This window comes from Pleurodeles waltl, chromosome 5, assembly GCF_031143425.1.
Source record: "Pleurodeles waltl isolate 20211129_DDA chromosome 5, aPleWal1.hap1.20221129, whole genome shotgun sequence".
NCBI lineage: Eukaryota > Metazoa > Chordata > Amphibia > Caudata > Salamandridae > Pleurodeles > Pleurodeles waltl.
Window position 1 is genome coordinate 1,419,715,519 of NC_090444.1, and position 25,619 is coordinate 1,419,741,137.

A 25,619-nucleotide genomic window follows, 5' to 3' on the forward strand; every position below is an offset into this window, starting at 1 on the left:
GGCCACTTCAAAACACAGTGAAAGCTGCCATTTTGAGGCCTCTTGTGCAGAGGCCTGCCCCATGTGCAGTGCACACGGGATAGGCTGATTCACAAGAGGCCTGAAACGGCAACTTTAACTGCCTATGTTCCTCTCAAGAATGCGCCTATCTCAGAAGGCCTAAACAGGGTCGGATTGACCCTGCTTAGCGCTTCCAAGAACGGGCACGTTCAAGACAATGCGGGTCATGGTGCTCCGCCTCTGCGGAATTCCACAGAGTTTTTAATCAACTCTGCGGAATTTCCCAGAGTGGAACTCTGTGAACTCCGCCCAGGCTTACTTACCATATGAGTTGAAAAGGTACTAGGAAAACATTACACAACATTTTTATGCATGCTTATCTTTACTGGCAATTGTGTATGTTTTGCCATCAATCTTCAAAATCCCCAAAAATATGTTTGCTTCGGAAGTATCTGTGTGGAAGTGATTCACAATTCATTGTCTATATGTGCTTAGTCTGGAGTGACAAAGAGATCGTTTTTTAAAATATCAACAATGGTATAGCATGTGTACCTGCGTGATTCAGTCTTCCCCTTACAAAGACACTGAACATTGATTTGGTGACCTTTTTGACCTTCCCACTGCCAACGAAAGAGGTGCACTTCATACAAAAAAGCTATTAAAATTCAATTCAATTTATATATTTTATACGATTTAACAGTAGCACGCACAACGTTTGAGAGAGAACCTAGATCTTTGAACAGTTCCCATGCCTTTATAGAAAATGTTACAAAAGTTAAGATTATTTCTATCAAGCTGACAAACCTCAAAGAATGGTTTCGTTTTCAAAATCGGTATGGTTTATTAAAAGAAATGCCTTCCTTCCAGACCAAAACTAAGCTCTAAGCTTATCTCTACTTTTTAACAAGAAATTAAAATTAATGCTTTCATGGTTAAAATTTATCCGGAATCATTTACCGAGTCCATTAATATTCAACTTTGTGATCTTGCCCTTATTTGTGAGGCCTTACCTTTGTGACATTTGTGTACCTTCTCAATATTCTGTCACTTCTGAAATCATTCAATTTGAGCGCTTTCTATGAATTCAAAAACCCATACCAAATAAAGGGTCCGAAGTATGAACACGTTTCCACTCTTGCAATGCACATTCAGTAAAACAGCTTGGCTATGTAACGTTGAAAAACAAAAATACAATGTATCATAGTGATATCACAAATCAGAGATGTCTTTGTAACTGACAATGTCAGCCACGTGATTCCTTGTGATCTGCAAGAAAAGGTGGCAAGTGGCCATTCTTCCTTCCTATTGATCTGTAATATATCATTCTTTTCAAGAGGTAAGTAGCTGAGATGGGGGTGCCTCGGGGTTCTGTCCTGAACCCCACTCTCTTTAACATTTACCTCGCCCCCTGGCTATTTGGGGAAATTGTCCAGTATTAGGATTGTTTCATAGCAGATGACACACAGTTATTGATAACCCACGAAGAAGACTCTGCCACCCACAAAGGATAAACTTCAGTGCAACCCAGATAAGACAGAGGTCTGGTTGTGTGGGTCAAACCATTCTCCTGGTTGGTCAGGGGCCTGGCCTAACAATGTCTCGCCTCCACCTCCCTCTACAGGGGTAGTTAGGAACCTGGGTATTCTGTTTGATACTAAGGTATCTTTTAAGTCCCAACTCTCCTCAATGGGGAAATCCTGTATGTGGGTTATGCACATGCTTCAGAGATTTTTGCATCTGATCCCATGGGAAGCACAGGTGACAGTGGTGATAGCACTGCTAATATCCAGGCTGGACTATGCCAATGTCCTTCATGTGGGCATTCCAGACTTTCTAACTCGTCAACTACAGGTAGTGCAAAACATGGCAGTGCGCTTACTTTTCAAACTAACTAACCGCTCTTCTGTGAGAAACTGCATTGGCTACCAGTATGAAAGTGCATAATATTCAAGGCATCAACCCTGACTCATTGAGCATTCTATAGTAGGTGACCACCTCACTTGAATGAAAGGATTAAGGCCTACACACCTGGAAGATCATTGTGCAAGTCAGGCTGGGCTACTAGCAATACTTTGCTACAAAAAACAACGTAGGAGAGGCTCTTCCTTTATGGTAGTGGAACCTGTGAGACCTGTGGAACAAGCTGCCAAGACAGCTGAGAGCAACAGTTGAAGAAAGTTGCTTCAAGAAATTCTTTAAAATATATCTTTTTTATTAGATATGGTAGGGGGACACGGGTTTAGGGTCTCGCCTCCACTCACCATCTGATGCAAAAGCACTGGGAGTAGCTATACAAAATTCCATCATTCATTGCTTCATATCAATAGTTTGCAACTACAGCAGTGATTGAAAAATACTAAAAAGCCACCCGCTGTCACCCACTGTCTTTTTTGGAAGCTACATAAAAAAGTTCCCAAAGAAAGTAAAAAATGTTTTATTTATTATGTATCAGTAAGTATAAGACGAGGTGTATGGAACAATGACAGTAATTTAATTATATTTTAATAAACTAATGTAACATTAAGTTTTAATCCAAAAAGTAATTAAAATACATTAAAATGTAAATATAAAAAATGTTTTTTTTTTTTAACATCAACCTAAATATATTCATATTTTTATCTATTTTAAATAATTTTATTTAATAATACTTATTATTGAGTCCTTACCACCATTATTTTCTGCAGGAGGGCCATATGTGGTGCTAAACTTTGTACAGTTACTAACTAGAGTACATTTACAACTGGTTTAGCTCCTTTTTGCCAATAGTAATTTTAGAAAAGGAGTTTGTGAACAAGGCTGGGATTACTCTTTTGTGGGTGTCCCTCCTTAAACTTCTCCATATCCCACACTAAACCTGTCCTTAGGGCTCCCTAAATTCCACCTGTTTTATAGTATGTAGGTCCCAATTTTTAAAAAGAAACCCTGGTCTCTGCCCACATTTACTACTCAGTATTAAACTTACGAGTGGGGATCTCCCCGCAGAAAAGATAGGAAAGGAGGAGATTTATACTTGCAGGGTTGTGAATTTCATTTTGTATTAGTACTTTAGTTGACTATTGTGGTGCTACTAAACATACTACAAAATGTAGTTTGTGAATAGGGCCCAGTGTTTGGTAACCTACATTTATTTCCCACTAGCCTATTTTGTTTCAATGTGAGAACACTGTGAATTATGTGTATCCTGTCTAAAAAAAACTATATAAAATATAAATATAGTAGGAAAGCATTAATTCTCCTATATAGCTTTGTAGCGTATTAGTTTTAAACAGCTGGCACCCTATACCGTGTTTTCCTTACTACACATGTAATTAGTGTCTGAGTCACTATGAACATAATACTGATGGGCATCATTTTTGTTTTAGTCATTCTCCAACTGTATACCTTCGTTTTTAATTATCTGTGCTTGCCTTCTGAAACTATCAGTCTTAAAGATATTTAACTCTAACAATTCTGCATGTATCGCTTAAAATCTTTCGTGATTACATCTGCAGTGGCCACAACCGCCTCTTCCAAACCGCATAATAAAATATGGAACGTGGCAAACATGGCAACAAAGGACGGACTAATAATTTTGATGATATAACCACTGATGAGTCTCAAGAAAAATGAAAAACAAGTGTTAACAAGATTTCAGAGGCAGAACTCTATATGAGACATACTGTATGTAGTTCTACCTAGAGTTCCAACTTCTAAATTATTTATTTAAAATGTCAGTGGGTTGAGTTAGAGAACAGCCCTCTTTAGAAAAATCTAAATGGGGAAATGGTAAAGTGTAAAAATGCTAAAGGCAACAAATATGTTCCAGAGAACAGTAACAACTGCCCAGTAATGGACTAAACCCAGAGATTACCCTCATGCAACTCATCTCTCACTGCACCCCTTCCTTCTTGGAATGAAATTATATGACTTAAGAGGCATAATCCTTTTTGTTGGAGGTTGAGTGACATTAACTTAGTGGGAGGAATACATATTCTAATGGTGTCGGCTGCCTGCGCTTTCCAAGTTTATGGGCCTAGATTGCTGTTACTTTTGGATTGAGAGCATACTAAATACCTATTGATGCATCAACATTTGCTCTAATAAAAGTAATATAAAGAAAAACATGCCAGCTGGTGTTGGCAAACATCAACTGGCATATTTAACTTCTAGGTAAAGTATTGGCAAAAATGTGCTTATTAACCAATGCCGTATGTGAGATGCGGTGCTGCTATACACCACCCACATTGCAGCATATTTGACTTCTAGGTAAATCAATGGCAAAAATATACTAACTGTCAATGCTGGATGTGTGATGCAGTGCTGCTATACACCACCCACATTGCAGCATTTTACAAAACAGCAACACAGTTGGTAAGCAGCTTTGAAGCAGTGCCGATCACACTTCAATACTGACATGTCAGTTTGAAACCATTTTTGACATTTTTTAAGCCTTTCTCTTACATTAAGAATTAATTTAGATAGAAGACATTAGGAACGAATGCATTGCAGCTCACAAAGCTCAGGATAATAATATTGAGAAGTGAATCATGAAAGTTGTGCTTTCGGGAGTAACAGCAGGCAAACTGCCTTATTGCATAGTACATGATGGGCAACCTTCTACTTATATGTCTTGTTTAATCTCTAATAAGAATATTTATGTACAGCAGTTTAAGATCAGGTACTGGTATAATGTTTGCAACATTTCACCACAAAAAGGAAGTTTACTTCAACAGTAATCTTAGATTGGCAGAACACATGTCACAAATAAGGATTTTCAAAAGGTTCTTCATTTCTGCTCCACATGTGGGGAGGGATCAGCCAGTTCCAGCAGACTTTAAACTTCGTGTTTACCAGGAGGAATCCCAAGGAGCGGCTTAGGAAGCTTGGGAACCAAAAAGGCATAAGGGTCACTTCCACCATTTTGACATAGTGCATTTAACGAATGTAAAGAAATTGCTGAGATGGAACAGCTTGGGATCTTTGAAAGGACAAGTTCAAGGATTTCTTCTAAACACTGCTTTGTTACCTTTACAAACACTCCCACCAACTGAAAAACAAAGTGTTTGTTAAAGCCAAGAAGACAAAATAGGGAAGAACGGATCTGTTGTTGGAAGCAATGCTTGTTTGCCTGGTAGAAATATGAGAACAGATGCTTCTTTCCCCTGTAACTTGTACTCTGTGTTGCTTCTCGGATGCTCAGGTGAGCTAGTCCCTGGCGATACACAAAGACAAATCTGGATATTCAGGACTTATCCAGGAATGCCACTGTCATGCCTAAAACCTTCCTAAGGCTGGGAAGAAATAAAAGGTACCAAGTAACAGAACACGATTAGCTGCCATGGAGTTTGTCAAATACAAGGTCACAAATTTCACACCTAGACCTTCCTGTGAAAAAGCTAAACCTATTGTTTCTCCACTGGGAGTGCTTTTCACACCTCATTAAGAGGAAAGACTGGCAGGACCATCTGCAAGCAGGCTAAAGCTAAGTAGCCTATTGTTGGCTGAGAAGGATAAACTTTTTAAAAGTCAAAATGTCCTCTATATCTATTATATATCTGACTTCACCGCTGAATAGTATTTTTTATAAATATTAAAAATAGAGCTTGACTTAATCCTGGAGCTTTTTCCAAACTTGAGATAGCAGTTTTATGATTTTATCCTGAAATCTCTTAAGACAGCTACAGCCCTTTACATTGAACATAGCTTTTGAGGAACAAGTGGCTGTATGTAAATACAAATATTACATTTTTGCATGCCCCCCTTTTAAATACTATGCAGTGTACCTTGTGGGCTACAACGCGTAGGTATTGGTGACATATGTAATATTTAAAAATAGGGTTCTTTCCTGTCATAAGGGGTTATTGTCACAAATTTGTCCGCAAGTTTAAAAGGTGCAGGAGTAATGTTACACAGGTAGATATGAAGCCATATTTGTTGGTCAAAAGGTGCCACAGTCCGTATATGACATTTAATTTTCCATGCCATTTTTGGATTTTCCTGCACCATATTCTATGACCGTACTGTAAAGTTAAAGACTTCAATTATAGATAAGCTAAATGTATCATGCTTTGGGTGTCAGAGCACGTATAATGCACCCGGGATAGGAGTGAAACAGTTAGTAGAGTTAAAAAAACAGCAATATCAGTCGGCATAAAACAGGGGTTCCCACAGAAAAGAGTCCCCTTTTCACATATTACAAACATATGTGCGGAAATAGGGCCTCTGTACTTATATATGGTTAGGAGTGAATTTCAATCTAAAAGCCATTTTTTGTTTTCCTAATAACATTGCCACTGGCTTCTCCAATGAGCAGCTTGTGAAATACTGGTAGCTCTCTAGCTACATGTGAAAACAATATGAAAATGGCATGTAGTAGGGAAAAATACACCTATAATTACAACATCAGTGAAATCCTCAGTTAATCACTGGAAAAAATTCTCATTGCTTCCATCAACAATTCTTTTTCGAATTTATTGTCTGTTACACACAACCCCACCCTTCACCATGAAGGCATAAATAAGTTCTTACATATGATAGAAAAACATTTTTTACACTAGAATATCACAAAAACTTCCAATACAAACACATTTATGTGTCACGGAAATGGCTTTAACATACAAAATGACTAAAAAATGTTGGGACAACCACAGCACCTCAATTTTCATGTACTATATATACATGGAGTGACTGTAAGTCCAGTTTGCCAAACACAGTCCACAAAGTGAGGTAGTAGTAGTGGGAAATGCAGGTGGAAGATATTTTTTTAGCCGTCATGATTAAATGCGGTTCAATCTTATTTCATGAATCTCATTCTCAAATTCAGAATACTCCTCAATGCATGAGCCAACGAGGCCCCTTATGCAAACAGGCCTCACCAGGACATCGTAAGATCGAAGTACACATTATCTGTAAGCTGAGAACACATTGCATGGTAGAGTGATGAGTTACAGTCAATGTAGTGTGGCAAGTGCAGTGACAAGACTGTGTATGAATGTGAGCAACTTATAGTAAATTGAAGGTGGTGAATGCACTTTCTCATATATATGTATATATGGGTGTGTGTGTGTGTGTGGATATATATACAATTCATTTTGACTAAGTTGGACATGCCCTACACAAGTGTCACATGCCCTGCCTAAGTTGTGCTGTATCTTAAATATGGAAAGAGAAAACATTTTTCATACGATATGAACATATCAAGGAAAAAACTATTATTGAAAGCATGTCATTCAATTTAAACATCAATTGGCCTACAACATCCCTGCATTTGTTTTAGATAGTTTATCATTGTCCAATAAAGGCAAACACCACAAGATTATTGTTTTGCGAAATCTGGTAAGAGAAGGACTACAGTGCTTCATTTGAGTCTGACAACTTCTCGTGTTTGCTAAATTATTTATTTCTTCACACTTTAGTAGTCACTTAACATTGAGAAGAATATTGTAAGATGCGAGTATCTCACTTTTATCACTTTTCTGACTTTGTATTTTTGCCCTTGCAAATGTAAAAAAGGCAAAACAGCATGCTGAGAATGGCTAATTTTACATTACTGGTTACATATGCCATTTTTTGCACGTTACCTCATTTCATTGATCATGCAATGTATGTTATGCGTTTAGTTGGTGTCTAACATATGTGAGATAATGTTAATCTATTATTGATGCTCTTGTTTTTTTTAGAACTGCAAAGATGATACGAAACACTAATGGGTACCTGCATAGGAAAGTCAGGTCTGCAGAGTTGCTGTCAATCTAGCACACAAAACAGTAATGCCAAAACTATATTTGGTAATCTCATTTCCACTCTCACTTCATCCCATATCTCTTCAACCGCTTCTGGAATCAACTCTGGGAAAACTTATTAACCAGCAATTGTCTAATTACCTTGAATCACACAACATCTTGCATTCCTCACAGACCGGCTTTTGCCCCCCCCAATGCACTGAGTTAGCTCTCTTAGCAGTCACGGAAAAACTCAGATGGACCCTCAATAAAGGTGGCTCAACTGCACTCATACTATTGGATTTGAGTGCTGCTTTTGACACAGCATCATTCAATGTGCTCGTTGTGAGACTCAAGGAGTGTGGGAACTATAACAGAGCTCTAAAGTGGTTCCGATCTTTTGTGGTGGTTCGCTCCTATCGGGTAGCAACAAATCCTTTTTCATCTATGCTGCGACCAATACCTTTTAAAAATGTATGCCCATCCTCTGGAAAACATTATGTAATTGTTTGCCTCACACTTATCTCGTATGAGAATGACACCACAATGCTTGCTATTTCTCTTACTCCAAACTCAGGCAGCAATCCTTCACAACTCAAGAACTGCCTGTCAGCTGTGGCAGAATAGTTGGGCCTCAACTGTCTCAAGTTTAATGACGGTAAAACTGAGATTCGTGTGGTCGGCAACCAGCCCAATCGCTCAGGCCCTCACTGGAGCCCAATGTTCTGGGTCCTCTTCCAGCCCACAAACATGCAGTAAAAAATTTGGGTGTCTGGCTGGAAGGTAATCTAACACATGATAAGCAAAACATAAAAATAAATTGTTGTGGTCTCTTAAGATGCATCAGGAAACTAGTATGGGCCCCTCAAATCTTCCTGAAAAAAAAACAACCCAGGCATAATAACCTTATGCTTACACTACAGCAATGTTATATACCTGGACATCACTTAGGCATCATTAAAGAGACTTCAAATAATTCAAAATGCAGCAGCAGGACTTCTGGGCCACTTCCCTAAGCATCAATCCATTTCATCTCTGCTACGGACTTCTGCTTTGACTGCTGATGGACAAACTTATAAACTTGAAAACTCTCTGTTTTTAATACTAGGCCTTTGTGAATGGGGGCCATGCTATCTCAGGGCTTTGATTCGCCATACTACTCACCCAGGCCTTTAAGATCTTTAAGCTCTTCCAAACTGAGGCTGATCCAGGACCCCCAGATAAATAGTGCTAGGGAGGGAGGGGGTGCTCTTTTAGGGTGTTGGCCCCTAAAATATGGAACACTCTGCCTGTATGTCTTACAAAAAACTGTAAAACCTGGCTTTTCCAACTTTGCTGGTTTCAGCATGCTGTCCTGTAGTAGCCAAAGTCTTAGCACTGGGAAGTCCTATTAGTTGCAGCCAGTGCTGTATAAATCTTCCTTCAATTCATTATTTTCAGGCATTCTGCACACACGTTACTATCTTGATTGTCTTTTCCTCACAAGCCAAAACCCTTTTTGAAGAGCAGAGGAAAACCAACATGGGAGCCTTGTGCAATTTAGTCAAGGTCCTGTGAGTTCCTTTTCCTCACCCATTAATGAACTTAATGTGCAGTGCAAGAGAAGATAGGGTGTGATGGAGATTAGCATTTGTAATCTAAACCTTACCCATTCTTCACCTCTTCCTTTTCACATACATTACTTTTGAGAATCTAACGAAGTCTCCAAGATGAAAGAGGACATGGATGAAAAGAGGAGAAGCAACTCAAAATAAATATGTGCAACTGCTGTAAATGTATTCCATCAAACACAACTGGCATCACACCTAAACAACAGTCAACACAGATTTCTTCAGGTCACGCTCATCCAACACTAATAAGAGAAAACAAAATAAACTGTAGAGGGAGAGCTCCAAAAACAATCAAACGCATCAATTAAGGGTCTCTACTAGCCAAAGTCCATGAAACTGCCACCACTCCATGGAACAACATAGAAACCAAAGAAGGAAGAGAAAGCTAGACCATGCATATTCCCGACCAATAAGCAGCTAACCCTGCAGACTGATGGTCAACATTGTTAACTTTTATCCTTTTCAATCAGCTCAGAAAGTGGCAAACAAAACCTGGCTGGTCTTGAATCACTCAATGAGGATTTATAAAGTGTGGCTAATCACCCAATAGAGTCTCCATGTGCATTGACTCCCATGCCAGGAAAATAAGTCAAAGCAGCCAACAAGGCTCTTCAAACCCTTCAGCTTTAATGCATCTATATATACTGTTAGGCACCACAACCTTGAGGTGCAGATGAAAGGAGACAGAACGTTAAAAAGGCACCAGGGCTCCATGTCAAAAATCTGTCAGCCCCCTAAGATCTAGAGCCAAATGGGCTAAATAGCAGCATGTGCTCCATCGGACTCAGAGAAATATTTGCCAGCAGAACCATCATTCTGTGCTTCAGAAGAACCAAAAGAATATTCACCAGAGGTTTGAAATTAGGACCTTGGAGAAATCAACAGCTCTATTTTCAAACCCTAATAGGAAACCAGAATCTTTGAGGAAGGGTTCAACTACAGTAACCTCTTGAGTGACCTCAGGATCAACAGCTCTCTCTCGACCAAGGACCCCTTTAGGTTTCACAGCAAGAGTGGAGACTGTGGACAACAGCCCACTAAACCTTCGAGGTAGCCAGAGGCAGCGTAAAAAAAGATAGAGACTGCAAATTCTTCATAAGACACAAAGGGGGTGATTCTAACCCTGGCGGTCGGTGTTAAAGCGGCGGCCAACCCGCCAACAGGCTGGCGGTAAAAAATATGGAATTCTGACCCTGGCGGGAACCGCCAACACAGACAGCCACTTTAACACTCCGCCCGCCACGGCGGTACAAACAAACAGCGCGGCGGTCACCGCCAACAGCCAGGCGGCATACAATGTACCGCCCACACTATCACAACTCACCAATCCGCCACCTTTTCCGGGGCGGGAGCACTGCCGATAAAAACACGGCGGAAACAGACTACGAACGGGAAAACGCTCACCACTACGCACTCCAGGAGGAAGGAGGACAGCATGGAACCCGAATTAAACATCCTACCTGCTCTCGTCTACCTTCTCATCTACCACGAGTACGAAGTCCGGCGCAGACGACAACGGTGAGTACTGCACCTACGACACACGGGAGGGGGGAGGACGAAAGGTTACGAGCACACACATATGCGACCCCCCCCCCCAACTATGTACACACCAATGCAGAGCAACAAGTCACAGTGACACCACCCAAACACCCCTGAAAAATGCTAGGACATAATCAAATTTGGAATAAATATTTATGTACCAAAAAGCTCCTGAAAATTATCGTACAACCATGAAAGATATTCACAAGAAAACAAATGACATACACATCAGTGTATAACTGAAGTAACAAGTCCTGCACATCCTACGAATTCATCATGTCCGTGGGCCAAAGTTTTGAGAAACAAGGGCAAAGCCCACACAGGAGACCTGAGTCCTTTGGAGAGAACACTGCATGGGCATCAGATGTAAAAACTACAGGCACCTCAGGGGGAAGGGGGGGGGCACCACAGCCACATGAGTCCACGACGCCAGATCCACGAGGAGCCACCATGCCCACTGTACCATCCTGGGGAGTGCAAAGCCACAGTCTCTCAATGTCTCTACAGTGGGTGGGCTGCCCACTGTACCATCCTGGGGAGTGCAAAGCCACAGTCTCTCAATGTCTCTACAGTGGGTGGGCTGCCCACTGTACCATCCTGGGGAGTGCAAAGCCACAGTCTCTCAATGTCTCTACAGTGGGTGGGCTGCCCACTGTACCATCCTGGGGAGTGCAAAGCCACAGTCCATCAGGTGGATGACAGTCTCCACTGGTCAAGGAGGAGGCATGGTGGGCACAGTGAACCATAAACAGTGATTGAGACGGCGGTGCCCAGCGGAGCGGTGCTTGACAGGAAGGGCCCAGCGGAGCGGTGCTTGAGACGGCGGGGCCCAGCGGAGCGGTGCTTGAGAAGAAGGGCCCAGCGGAGCGGTGCTTGAGATGAAGGGCCCAGTGGAGCGGTGCTTGAGATGAAGGGCCCAGCGGAGCGGTGCTTGAGACGGCGGGGCCCAGTGGAGCGGTGCTTGAGATGAAGGGCCCAGCGGAGCGGTGCTTGAGATGAAGGGCCCAGCGGAGCGGTGCTTGAGATGAAGGGCCCAGCGGAGCGGTGCTTGACAGGAAGGGCCCAGCGGAGCGGTGCTTGAGACGGCGGGGCCCAGCGGAGCGGTGCTTGAGAAGAAGGGCCCAGCGGAGCGGTGCTTGAGACGGCGGGGCCCAGCGGAACGGTGCTTGAGAAGAAGGGCCCAGCGGAGCGGTGCTTGAGACGGCGGGGCCCAGCAGAGCGGTGCTTGAGAAGAAGGGCCCAGCGGAGCGGTGCTTGAGATGAAGGGCCCAGCGGAGCGGTGCTTGAGATGAAGGGCCCAGCGGAGCGGTGCTTGAGATGAAAGGCCCAGCGGAGCGGTGCTTGAGAAGAAGGGCCCAGCGGAGCGGTGCTTGAGATGAAGGGCCCAGCGGAGCGGTGCTTGAGATGAAGGGCCCAGCGGAGCGGTGCTTGAGATGAAGGGCCCAGCGGAGCGGTGCTTGAGAAGAAGGGCCCAGCGGAGCGCTGCTTGAGATGAAGGGCCCAGCGGAGCGCTGCTTGAGATGAAGGGCCCAGCGGAGCGGTGCTTGAGATGAAGGGCCCAGCGGAGCGGTGCTTGAGACGGCGGGGCCCAGCGGAGCGGTGCTTGAGATGAAGGGCCCAGCGGAGCGGTGCTTGAGATGAAGGGCCCAGCGGAGCGGTGCTTGAGATGAAGGGCCCAGCGGAGCGGTGCTTGAGACGGCGGGGCCCAGCGGAGCGGTGCTTGAGATGAAGGGCCCAGCGGAGCGGTGCTTGAGATGAAGGGCCCAGCGGAGCGGTGCTTGACAGGAAGGGCCCAGCGGAGCGGTGCTTGAGACGGCGGGGCCCAGCGGAGCGGTGCTTGAGATGAAGGGCCCAGCGGAACGGTGCTTGAGACGGCGGGGCCCAGCGGAGCGGTGCTTGAGAAGAAGGGCCCAGCGGAGCGGTGCTTGAGACGGCGGGGCCCAGCGGAGCGGTGCTTGAGAAGAAGGGCCCAGCGGAGCGGTGCTTGAGACGGCGGGGCACTCTTCAGCGGTGCCTATCCTCACGGCGGGCCCTGTTCAGCGGTGCTCTTCTGCACCGCGGGCCCTGTTCAGCGGTGCTCTTCTCCACGGCGGGCCCTGTTCAGCGGTGCTCTTCTCCACGGCGGGCCCTGTTCAGCGGTGCTCTTCTCCACGGCGGGCCCTGTTCAGCGGTGCTCTTCTGCACCGCGGGCCCTGTTCAGCGGTGCTCCTCTCCACGGCGGGCCCTGTTCAGCGGTGCTCTTCTCCACGGCGGGCCCTGTTCAGCGGTGCCTAACTTCACGGCGGGGCCCTGTTCAGCGGTGCTCTTCTCCACGGCGGGCCCTGTTCAGCGGTGCTCTTCTCCACGGCGGGCCCTGTTCAGCAGTGCTCTTCTCCACGGCGGGCCCTGTTCAGCAGTGCTCTTCTGCACCGCGGGCCCTGTTCAGCGGTGCTCCTCTCCACGGCGGGCCCTGTTCAGCGGTGCTCTTCTCCACGGCGGGCCCTGTTCAGCGGTGCCTATCTTCACGGCGGGGCCCTGTTCAGCGGTGCTCTTCTCCACGGCGGGCCCTGTTCAGCGGTGCTCTTCTCCACGGCGGGCCCTGTTCAGCGGTGCTCTTCTGCACCGCGGGCCCTGTTCAGCGGTGCTCTTCTCCATGGCGGGCCCTGTTCAGCGGTGCTCTTCTCCACGGCGGGCCCTGTTCAGCGGTGCTCTTCTCCACGGCGGGCCCTGTTCAGCGGTGCTCTTCTGCACCGTGGGCCCTGTTCAGCGGTGCTCCTCTCCACGGCGGGCCCTGTTCAGCGGTGCTCTTCTCCACGGCGGGCCCTGTTCAGCGGTGCCTATCTTCACGGCGGGGCCCTGTTCAGCGGTGCTCTTCTCCACGGCGGGCCCTGTTCAGCGGTGCTCTTCTCCACGGCGGGCCCTGTTCAGCGGTGCTCTTCTGCACCGCGGGCCCTGTTCAGCGGTGCTCTTCTCCACGGCGGGCCCTGTTCAGCGGTGCCTATCTTCACGGCGGGGCCCTGTTCAGCGGTGCTCTTCTCCACGGCGGGCCCTGTTCAGCGGTGCTCTTCTCCACGGCGGGCCCTGTTCAGCGGTGCTCTTCTCCACGGCGGGCCCTGTTCAGCGGTGCTCTTCTGCACCGCGGGCCCTGTTCAGCGGTGCTCTTCTCCACGGCGGGCCCTGTTCAGCGGTGCTCATCCAGCAGGTCAAGGGAGCCAGACCTGGCCTGGACTCCCTGCTCAGTCGCCCTCGGACCGTGACGTTTCTGGACCCTTCGGGGACGGACTCCTGGCCTCGTTAGTGTCCTCCTTCCCAGCTGGGATGTGACATGTGGGGTCCACCTTCTCCGCGCTCCTGCTGCCCTTCCGCTCCTTTGATGGGTCTCTCGGGCCCTTGCCTCCCCTAGATGGTGTGGGTGGTGAAGTGGCCGCACATTGCTCCTTGGGGGCAGCCCTGTCGGTCCTCGCACGGCGGCCCTTGTTTTTGCGGGTCCTCTTGCCGGGGGGGGCTGGACGTGTCCTTGCTGCTGATCGATGTGTCACTGCTGGCAAAGGGTGGGCTCCAGAACCCATGCACAACAGTGACACCCGAAGCTGGGCTGGTGGTGGCTGCGGTGCTCTTGGGACTCTTTGCAGATGGAGGGGGGAGCTCATCGGAGGGAAAGAGGTCAAGATTAGCCATGAAAAGTTTTTTAGGGCCAAGGTAAAGGGTAGGAGAAGTGGAGATGGAAGTGGAGGAAGAGGAGGTGGTTGTAGGAGAGTCAGGTGTGCTGTCATTGGGTGAAGGTGCTGGTGCTGTAGGCTGTCGTGAGGTGGATGTCTGTTGGGTGGGTGGCTGCCTGCGTTTGTGTGTCTTGGAAGAGGGGGTGACAGACACAGTGGGAGAGGACACAGGGGACGTGTAAATGGCAGTGGGGGTGGTGACTGCACGAGTGTGGACTGTACTGGAGGGTGAGGTGGTGATGGAAGCACTGGCTGATGTTGGGGTGCATGCAGGTGTGAGTGTAGACGTCACAGGGAGGGAGGAGGGAGACGAGGAGGAGGGGGACACAGAGGTGGTTGTGACTGTTGGAATGTCTGCATCTGGGTGTTGCTTGGGTGAGTGTTTGTGGGATCTGTGGTGCTTGTGTTTGGATGAGCTGCTCTTGGGTGTTGAGGTGTGTGCAGGCTGGTCTGATGGTGTGGATGGGATAGGCTGAGGAACAGGAGACAGAGAAAGGCTGGAGGCAGTAAGAAGAGGGAGGCTGGAAACAGGGACAATGGCTGCCGTCAGTGCTGAGGCCAGAGCAGTGAACGCTCGTTGATGGGCAGCCTGACCCGAATGAATGCCCTCCAGGTACGCATTGCTCTGTTGCACCTCCCTTTGCACACCCTGGATGGCATTCAAAAGGGTCGTCTGCCCAACAATGATCGTCCTTACCAGGTCAATGAGTTCCGCACTGAGGGCAGCAGGGGCAACAGGGGCAGGGGCTGAGGTGCCTGGGGCGAAGGAGACGCGCGCCTTCCTGGGCGAACGGGCACGGAGCGAAGACTGAGGGGCTGCTGGGAGGGCGGGGCTGGTGCACTGGGGAGCTCCCATCAGAGGACGTGTCGCTGTCGCTTCTCTCACCAGCGGTCCCCGTCGTGGTGCTCCCCTCGCCCTCCGGATCACTGGTGCCCTCGGTGTCTGTTCCTGGGCCCACCGGGGCCTTGTGTCCTGCAGCTCCCTCGTGCTCCGATGCCAAATCTCCTCCGCCTGATGATGCTAATGCACACATGCACAAGAAGATGAAGAGAAAGGGTGGGGGGAGAAAAAAGAAGACCAGGTTGAGTGCATGCAATGTCAACACCGTTGGCAGAGAGGACAGACACAGGAGCCTAATGCACTAAGCCGCGCATTCGGGGTACACTACTCAGTACTACTGACTAGGACAACAGGCCAAGAGACGTCAAACGCGCACATGGGAGATGCTGGACCTTCAATGGCTGTACTTGTCACCCTACAGAGGTGGGGGCCGGGGGCACAGGGCCATGCCTAAGGGAGAGGACTACACTACAGAAAGCGCCCTGGCCTAATGTCACCCACAGCCTCCTCCCCCACCCAGACGCCTCCACTGCGCAGAAAGATAGGAGAATGTGCTGATACTCACCCCCTTGTGTCTGCTGTGATGTCTTAAGGCGCCCATCCAATTCAGGGTAGGCCACCGCCAGGATCCGGGACATCAGGGGGGTCATGGTGCGACTGGCACCCCTCCTAGGTTGGGAGGCCATCCCCAGCAATGTTTCTGCGGTCTTCCCACCTCTTGCGGCAGTGGGTGCCCCGTCTGTTGTGGACCCCCAAGTTCCGGACTTCCTTGGCGATGGCACGCCAAATCTCGATCTTCTGATGGGCGCTGACCTATTTGACATGTACAGGGTGGAAAGGAGGAAATCATCAATGACCTGCATGTTAGATGTGATTGGCCCTCCCCACCAACTTTGCCATATGGCACATGCTCTCATCTGTCGGGCGTTGCACTCCTCATTCGCCCCCCACCCCACCAACTTACATCCACCCCAATCCACACAGGCATAGCCCATTCCATGTGCACCCGGTGTACTCACTTGTTGGTCTGGAGGACTGTAGAGTAGCGCATACTGGGGGAGGACCCCATCCACGAGCTTCTCCAACTCTTCAGACGTGAAGGCAGGGGCCCTTTCCCCAGTCGCAGCAGCCATTGTATCTTCCAGACCGAGGTCACAGCAGCACTTGCAGTATAGGTCCTCTCCTGTGGATGATCAGGTCTCGAGTGATTAATCAGATAGAAAATGGCGGTCACGCCCGCGGCGGTGCGTACCGCGGCGGTGCGTACCGCGACCACCGGCGCACATCGTCATTGGCTCCTGAAACCCATAGGGTTCAATGTTAACCAATGCGGATTTGCGCCGCGGTCTTCGACCGCCTACCGCCACGGTGTGCCACGGTGTGCCCCGCCAGCGCATTGACCTCACATCCCATTGTCCCACTTCACAGGTCAGGCAGCCGCCATTTCAATGGCTTAATTTTGGCTGCGACACACAGGCCTAGGCCTTGCATTGCCACACATACACGCCTTTCAACCCATTGCCATTCTTTAACTGTGCAAGCTGTCTGTACGTACCTGTGGTTTGCCTGACTCTGTGCTCCATGTTGTCCTTCCTAGGCACCGTCCGCTGGGACTTGCGAGGAGAAGGACGAATCCTCGCGTGTACCGACCGCTGGTGGACCTGTCGACAATGGAAGAACGCCATATAATACTTCGATACAGACTTGACCGTGCCACTATCCATGAACTGTGTGCCCAGCTGGAGCCAGCCCTGATGTCCCCCATCCGCCAACCCACAGGGATTCCCCCTCTGGTGCAGGTGCTGTCAGTCCTCCATTTTTTGGCAACTGGGTCATTCCAGACCACAGTGGCCATGTCATCTGGAATGTCTCAGCCTATGTTTTCAAAGATTTTGAGCAGAGTGTTGTCTGCCCTGATGAAACTCATGCGGAGCTACATCATTTTCCCAGAGGAGGGTGACTTGCCTACAGTTAAGGGTGATTTCTATGCCCTTGGACATATCCCCAACATCATTGGTGCCATTGATGGGACCCATGTGGCTTTGGTACCCCCAAAAGACGATGAGCAGGTGTACAGAAACAGAAAAAGTTATCATTCGATGAATGTCCAGGTGGTCTGTTTGGCTGACCAGTACATCTCCCATGTAAATGCCAAGTTCCCAGGGTCAGTGTATGACGCGTATGTGATGCGAAATAGCAGCATCCCCTATGTGATGGAGCAGCTACAGAGACAACGTGTGTGGCTAATAGGTGACTCTGGTTACCCCAACCTGCCTTGGCTACTGACTCCAGTGAGGAATCCCCGGACCAGGGCAGAGGAACGGTACAATGAGGCCCATGGGCGAACTAGGAGGATCATCGAAAGGACCTTTGGCCTCCTGAAGGCCAGGTTTAGGTGCCTGCATATGACTGGGGGATCCCTGATGTACTCACCAAAGAAGGTGTGCCACATCATCGTGGCCTGCTGTATGCTTCACAATCTGGCATTGCGACGTCAGGTTCCTTTCCTGCAGGAGGATGGTGCAGATGGTGGTGTTGAAGCAGCTGTGGAGCCTGCGGAGAGTGAAGAGGAGGAAGACTCAGAGGACGACACAGACAACAGGGACAGAGTAATAGAACAGTATTTCCAGTAGCACACAGGTAATAATCACCCATGCCATTTTACATTTCCTGAAAGCCTCCTGCATCTCAACTTTGTCGATTTCCCCCCAGACCTATAAACATGATGTTTGATTTTCCCTTCCCTTTTCTGTGCTGTATGAGCCACTGCGTGACCTCGGCTTGGTTGGCCCATGGACTAATGCTAAGTTACCTCGGTATGTGTAATTCACAATGTTAATAATACGTAATTGATATGTAATGTGTCATACATTTGTAAATAAGACAGGCTGAGTCCTGATTGATTTCAGTGCAATGTGTGATTTATTATTAGTGCATAGATATTGGTACATGATAGTGAAACAGTGATGGGTGGGGGTGGAGTAATGTCCATGGCGGAGTCCAGTTCTCAGTCTCACAGGTGCATTGTCCATATGCCTGTGGCAGGATGGAGCAGGGGCAGTTCAAGGTTTGACAGGGTGGCAATGTGGAACAGTGGGAGGACTTCAGGGGGTATGTGATGCTGGCGGGGGACTTGACATCCTACTCTGTCGGTTTTTTTGATCTCAGGCTCCTTTTGTGGGGCGGTTGTTGTTCAGCAGGAGGTGGGGTTCTGGTGGGTTGTCGTTGTGGTGGGGCCTCCTGTCCACTAGCGCCGGCGGAGGTAGTAGGCTGTTCCTGTTCCTGGCTAGTGACAGGGGCCCTGTGTGATGCCACATGGTCCCGAAACGTGTCCTCTATACGGTTCAGGGCCTGGACTATGCTCCCCATAGCGGTTGAGATGTTGCTGAGTTGGTCGCTGAACCCCATGTAGCGTTGCTCCTGCTGTGCCTGGATCTCCTGGAACCTGGCCAGTACCGTCGCCATCGTCTCTTGTGAGTGGTGGTAGGCTGCCATGATGGTGGTGAGGGCCTCTTGGAGAGTGGGTTCCCTGGGCCTCTCCTCCCCCCCCTGTCGCACAGCAGCCCTCCGAGTTGCCCTGTTTCCCTGGGCCTCTGTCCCCTGGACGGTGTGCCCACTCCCACTGCCCCCAGGTCCCTGTTGTTGTTGGGTTGGTGGGTTACCCTGGGGGCCCTGTAGTGGTAGACACACCGCTGCTTGACCTGTCCTAGAGACAGAGGCATGGGCCCGCTGGGTGGGAGCTGTGCTGTTGTTCCCAGAGGGGGTTGGGTCTGCAGTGGCCTGTGTCTGGGTGAGGGGAACCGACTGCCCAGAGGTCCCCGATGGTCTGGGCTGGTCGTCAGGTTCCAGGTCGACAGAGCTGCTGTCATCACTAGGGGCCTGTTCCGGGGGTGGGATGGACATTTCTGGTCCCTCCTGACCGGTGTGTTGTCGTTCGGGTCCTGCATGGGGTAAGAGGGTATGGTTATTGTTTCTGTGTGTGCATTAGCTTGCGTTTTATGGGTGCCCTTGTCCCCCAGTGCTGGCATTCCCTTGGGGGAGGTGTTGTGAGGGTGTTTTGTGGGGGGGGGATGGGTATGTGCAGTGGTCATGCTTAGGTGATGGGTGTCCATAGTTTGGGGGTGGCATGCAGGGGTTGGTGTTGGGTGGGTTGTGCTGGGGAGACATTCTCAGGGAGGATGTGTGCTGGGGGGTTGGGGGTGAGGGTGGGGGTTAGCATGCTGGGGGGGGGGTGAAGTGGTTGGCCTTGTACTTACCAGAGTCCATTCCTCCTTGTACTCCAGTGAGGCCATCAGGATGCAGGATGTTTAGTACCTCTTGCTCCCATGTTGTGAATTCGGGTGGAGTGGGTGGGGGTCCCCCGCCAGTCTTCTGCACTGCGATGTTGTGTCGCGAGACCATCGAGCGCACCTACCCCGGTAGGTCGTTCCATCGTTTGCGGATGTCCTCTCGATTTCTGGGATGCTGTCCCACCGCGTTGACCCTGTCCACGATCCGCTGCCAGAGCTCCGCCTTCCTTGCTATGGTGGTGTGCTGGACCTGTGAGCCGAAGAGCTGGGGTTCCACTCTTATGATCTCCTCCACCATGACCCGGAGTTCTTGGTCCGAAAAGCGTGGGTGCCTTTGTGGTGCCATGGGGTGGTGTGTATGAGGTGTGGGGTGGTGTATGTGATGATGTGTGTGTTGGTGTGTGGTGCTTTGTGCTTCTATGTGGTGTGTGTGATGTTGTGGTGTGCCTCTGTGTGTCTGGCTCTCTATTCTCTGATGTGTCTCTCTCTCCTTCGTCTCTGTTTTTTGTTGGTAGGGGTTTGTGGGTGATGTGGGTGTGTGTTTTATATGGTATTGGATGTGTGGGAGTGGTGTGTGTATGTGTTTCAGGTGTGTGCTTTTCAAATTGTCCAATGTGGTAGGGGTTTGTAAAGGTGTGTGTATTTTGACCGCGGCGGTGTGTACCGCCAATGGAATACCGCGGTTGAATGACCGCCGCGTCGATTTGTGGGTCATAATGGGATGGGTGTATTTCTGTTGGCGTGGCGGTGGAGGTTTGGTCTTCTCCAGTTTACCGCTGGCCGCTGATGTGGCGAACTGCGGTGGAGGGCGGATTTTCGGAGGTTTTGCAGTTGTGGGTCAGAATGTCCGTGGCGGTTGACCGCGGCCGCGGCGGTATTGTGGCGGCCTTCTGACCGGCGGTAAGCGGCTTTTACCGCCGAGGTCAGAATGACCCCCAAAGTCTGAAAAGACACACAGTGGTGAGTGTAAGCCCACCTAGCTGAGAAATACTTTTGCATTCCTCCTGCTGCAGCCCCAGAGAGACCCTCATGCTGCAGCCCTACCCTTTCAGCTTCAAAGCTGTGACACGGAGCCAGTGGCACAGGCACTGATTTTCATTGCTAAGGGATTCCTGGGAACAAGTGACACTTCCCACCACAGGATGAGTGATCGCAACTATCTTTTAAAGAGAGAAAGCCTTTGATTGGTCTCTGTTTTTCACCTATATTCCTCTGTTTGGGATCAGCTCTTTACCTGTGCTCCCGGCTGTCCAGTCGAGAATATCTTCAAGCAAGATGTTGAGAGCATCTTCCAAGAAGTTTTTCGGTTTGATTTGCTTGTCATGAGGGATGTTCCTTAAGTTCCACCATATACCCCTGAGCCACAATACAAAGCACCAAGTGGTCTGACAAAGACACATGTTAAGCCTCCCTGAAGACATAATGGTGTACACCTACTGAAGACAACTGTAACCACTGGAGGTGAACTAGTTGTTCTTACTGCCACTGGAAGTGTCTGTAGTAACAAAAAGAGAATGCATTAACTTGCTGGGCTTAGAATCTCCACCTATAACTTCCCACAGAATTGATGTATCAGATCGCCAATGATAACATGAGCCAACACCACACCAAATTGGTTCTTTGACATAGTGTGAATGGAACTCAGCACCTATACCTTCCCCAACTTCTAGCACAGATTGTAGAGAGGATGACCTTCTGCATCAGTTCTGCACAACTATATAGAAATAGCATCATCATGAGCGAGAGCCACACCTTTGAGATGGAGGCAGCCCAGAAAACCAATTAAGATTAGGGAAGCAGCACTGCCTCGTGAAGGAACATAAGTGGGACTGAGACCAACTACCACTGCCTAGTCAAACCTCTACAGATTTTCAGCAGCAGTTGCAGGTCATATTCAACAGACAAACAATAATACAGGTCCAAGCACAGCTGAGACAAGGCTTCAGAGTACCCTTGTCCATACCACGTGCCGAAGAAGCCGCCTGCCATCAACCATGACCACTTGGCTTGCAGAGATATGACTTCACAGTGCTCAGCACCATACCAATAACCATGCCTGACATCCTTGGCCACCAGCATAGCCTACACTGTATTGGAAGGAAAGAAAAAACAAGAGATCTTTCCACAAGGTGGACTGGCAGCCTCAATCTGGCTTGAGACTTCCAAAGGGAAACTGGCAAGTATATTGTCACTGTGAAAAATAAAGTACACGGGAGACAAACAAAACAGGGCGTGCCTGGTGAGATGGTGCAGCCAGCTCCACCCCTAATTTACGCCCTCCAAAAGGCAAGTGGTCCGGGAAGTGGAGACTATCCGAGCAGGATAGATTCTATTCAAAATTAAAGTTAAGGGCTATATACCCCTGACAGAAGGCAGAATATGTCGGAAGTACTCCTTCTAATGAAGGTTAGGGGTTGAAGGGTAATTTAATGTAGAAGTTGTATTTACATTTAGGGCGCCACTATCATGGTGTCAATAAAGCAGCCAAATTATGCATACATTGTAAATTTCAATGACAAAAAAAGAAATGTGGTGAGTTAGGGAGTCATTAAGTATGGTAAAAAGAATAAAGTATGTATGTATCCCCTTAAATTGCTTCTTATCTATACTCATTGAGTTACCGCATCATATCCTAAATACTCTACTCTGATTTAGAAGCATTTTAAAAAATGTAGGTGTAGTTAATGCCTAGGGTATGCCACTACTTTCACCTTAACACTATTGCAAAACATACTATTTAAGAAAGTGTTTGCCTTTGCTCGCCTGGTGAATTTAAATATGAAAATAATTGGAGCAGGGTTGATTTTGCTTTTCTTCTTCCTTTCTGCTTTTCTACACTCTTTCATAGTATAAATACTTTACTGTACCTTTTAAAAAAAAAGAAAAAACGGACATTGTCAGTATAGCATGCAGCATGCTCCATCAACTTCTACCATGCACTAACAAATGTTTCTGAATGTCTACATCATAAGCTCTCAAGCAGGAAACAAGCAAAGCAATGGATTTAAAAATGCAAAATAAGTATGGTCAGTCTTCGAAAAAAAGAACGAAACCTTCGAAACCTACAGTTATTGTGAAGTTACAGTGCACATACTTTAGCAACAAATTAGTTAGGTGCATCATCTGGACTTTGATTTTAGCAGGCATGTTCAATTGGAAATGTCCATGATCTGTAATTTGGAGGCACCCACTGAATAATGTATTCGATTTCCCAAATAGTATGTTAGGTTTCTAAAAATGAACATCCTGCGCGTCCAGAAAATGATAGTTAAAAAATGCAAAAGCACAGAGGGAAAGGGCCATGCTATTCACCCACGCACCTGGAGGAACTACTCCAATACCATCCTCAACATCAAAATCTGAGATGTCACTATCATTGATTCGCTGAGATCCTGTACAACAGTAAGGCAAATAGATAGCCATACATCTGGTCATTTCACATAGTATAAAGAAATAAATTTTCAAATGTGCACAAACGAAACAGTATCATTCAAATGTTGTCATAGATATAGGTTGAGAATAATGGTAATGTGTACTCACTTTGTAATTTTTTGTTCGAGTTTTCTCCATGGGCATATCTCCTTGGCATGAATGGTGATGGCTGAGGCAGAGGTAGTGAGGATTCATCGTGCGTCTGAAGTTTATACCAATGTGATTCATCATCTAAAAGTGCTGTTTCTAACTCAATGAGGATCTAGGGAAAAAACATACCAGGCTTTGATTACATTTCTGCTCCTATGATAACGATACACTCAACTAGGAACAGTTGGTTTGCCTATATTGTTCATTTATTCCAAAGTGTTGCGTCACGTTATGAAACTGGAGTAAATAAAAACAGTCTGACCGAGGTACAGTTTTTTAATCAAAATCAATGCTCTGCCTTGAAAAACAAAAAATTATGCCTTGTTACTACATGTCAAAAACATCGTGAACTACAAAGCCATTAAAACAAGTTGACAGAAAGACAAAATGAAACTGCAATATCATCTAATTTGCATAAAATAGGTATGTTTAAGCAAGGATAAGCACTGAAAATATGGTTTACTGCCACAAAGCAGCAAATCCTCCAATTTGCTGGCTGGAAAAACATTGCAAAGTATTTGCTGGTAGCTCTCAAGTTGAAAAAAATTACTTTGATTTCCTTTCTCCTTACATTCTGCCACATGATTACGGCCAGATGACGTTTTTGAACGCGTCCCCTTTGGGGGAATTCTCTTCACTTAAACTAGTTAAAAGGTTGGGGCTAAAACTGGACTTTAGGTACTATTTCGCATAAAGGTGGATTTGCCAGATATCCCAGTACTTCCACAATCTGCCTCTAGTCAACTTAGGTTAGGATTCACTATTAGTTTGGAGAATTCACATTTAAGCACTGTGGCTACGAAACCTTTTCTTCCCATCCCTCCCCCATCAATCCATATGTGTCACCTAGTATACAGTAGGTAAAGTACAATGGAGCAGTTGTAGTGGGCGAATAATTGGGTGCGGCATATGCATCAAGAGGGGTACAAAGTGGGCCTGTGGCATGTAAGCAGGATCGGGCCTACAGTCTAATCGCCTTCACCAGTGGCTATTTCTAATGCCTTAAATCTTTCCAAGATGGCAACCCATTGAAGCAAAATAGGTGTTTTGCGAAATCCTCTGTATTCTTCCCTACGGATAGCCTAGTTTTCTGCCAGTCCCTAGCATTCAACTTCTGTTCCCCAGCGTTCAACTCCAGGGGACCTTAGGGATTTCCAAGGTTGCGCACAGCCCGTTTAGACAGTAGCAAGGTTAGATTAGCAAACCTTATTGTGGTCAGGGAGCCCTTGGGCCTATAGTGCTGACCTAGTAGACATTGTGCAGGTGTGTTTCATTGATAATTGCCTGGAGATCGCCTGCAGAGCTGTGGCTATGCCCGCAATATTGCAGGGCAGGACTAGAGCAAATGGAGGAGATCAGCAACCAAAACTTGACATCTTGAACACACAGAGGAGGCAGTGGGAAAAGTGATATTAAGTCTGTGCGGTGTTAGACTGTGTGTAAAACAGGGAATTGTATGAACTTAGACCTCGCATTGCAAGAGACCTTTTTAAGGTATTCTAGTATACAGGCCCAGTCCTTATCTGATAAATCATATCTGTTCCCCATTTAAGTTTAAGGGGGTGATGAAGACCTTAAGGTGCCATGGTTTGGTGGTAAAGCCAATGCACAAGATGCCTGCTTTGTCCCATGGTGTGTTATATTTGTAAATATTTGTGTGTGGCTGGTTCCATCCCATCTGGGGACCAGTGCTGACGGATATAGTGGTTCAAACTAGGGATGGTTAAGAACAAGGTCTCAGGAATTTCATGTGTATGGGTAAAGCCAGTATGGGACATAATCATACTATCTTGAAATAACGAGCCCACGGTCAGCTCTGCACTCCGTTCCCAAGCGCTCAACCGTTGTGCCGTCAGGGTACCTGAGGGAGTGGGAAGACCACGGAGAGGGACGTTCAGTGTATACGTTAGGACAGGAGTGGTATATCTGACTGTGAGACTCCAATAAATGTGGTTGGTGGTGGGGTCACACCAGGAAAGACTAGTTCATGCACTTGGCACTGATTCACCTGCACTGTCATAAATCCTATCTCCATTAGATTGTGGCTAGCTAACTGATAGGCCAGCGGTTGCAGCTGCCCCACCAGCCAGTAAGCTTTAAAGTCTGGAGCCCTCCCATGCCTCCTGCACTTGTGGGGAGCTGTAATTTAGCTAAACTGACCCAGCGAAATCACGGTCTACAGGTAAGTCCCATAGTAACATAAACATCCACACTATGACTACCACTGGAAGATTTATGAAATTATATAAGAGCTGTGGTAACATGACCATTTTTGCCAAGGAAAGACGGCTCGCTGTGGACAAGGGTAGTGTAGTCCAGAAGGCGATTTATCCTTTAAAGGAATTTATTGTTTGTGTAAG

The 25,619-nt window shown here is 47.5% G+C and overlaps 1 protein-coding gene across 7 annotated transcripts in view; it reads right to left on the minus strand.

Moving 5' to 3' along the window:
* The window catches only part of RIMS1 (regulating synaptic membrane exocytosis 1), a 2,255,956-nt gene that overhangs the window by 851,305 nt on the left and 1,379,032 nt on the right, over positions 1–25,619 (minus strand). For 4 of the 7 annotated variants that reach the window (XM_069235695.1, XM_069235694.1, XM_069235701.1 and 1 more), the window contains one exon: positions 23,218–23,371. In XM_069235695.1, coding sequence (XP_069091796.1) covers positions 23,218–23,371 — 154 coding nt within the window. Of the gene's footprint in view, positions 1–22,997; positions 23,070–23,217; positions 23,372–25,619 lie in introns of all 7 variants that reach the window. The other 3 variants (XM_069235698.1, XM_069235697.1, XM_069235696.1) reach the window with 1 other exon arrangement.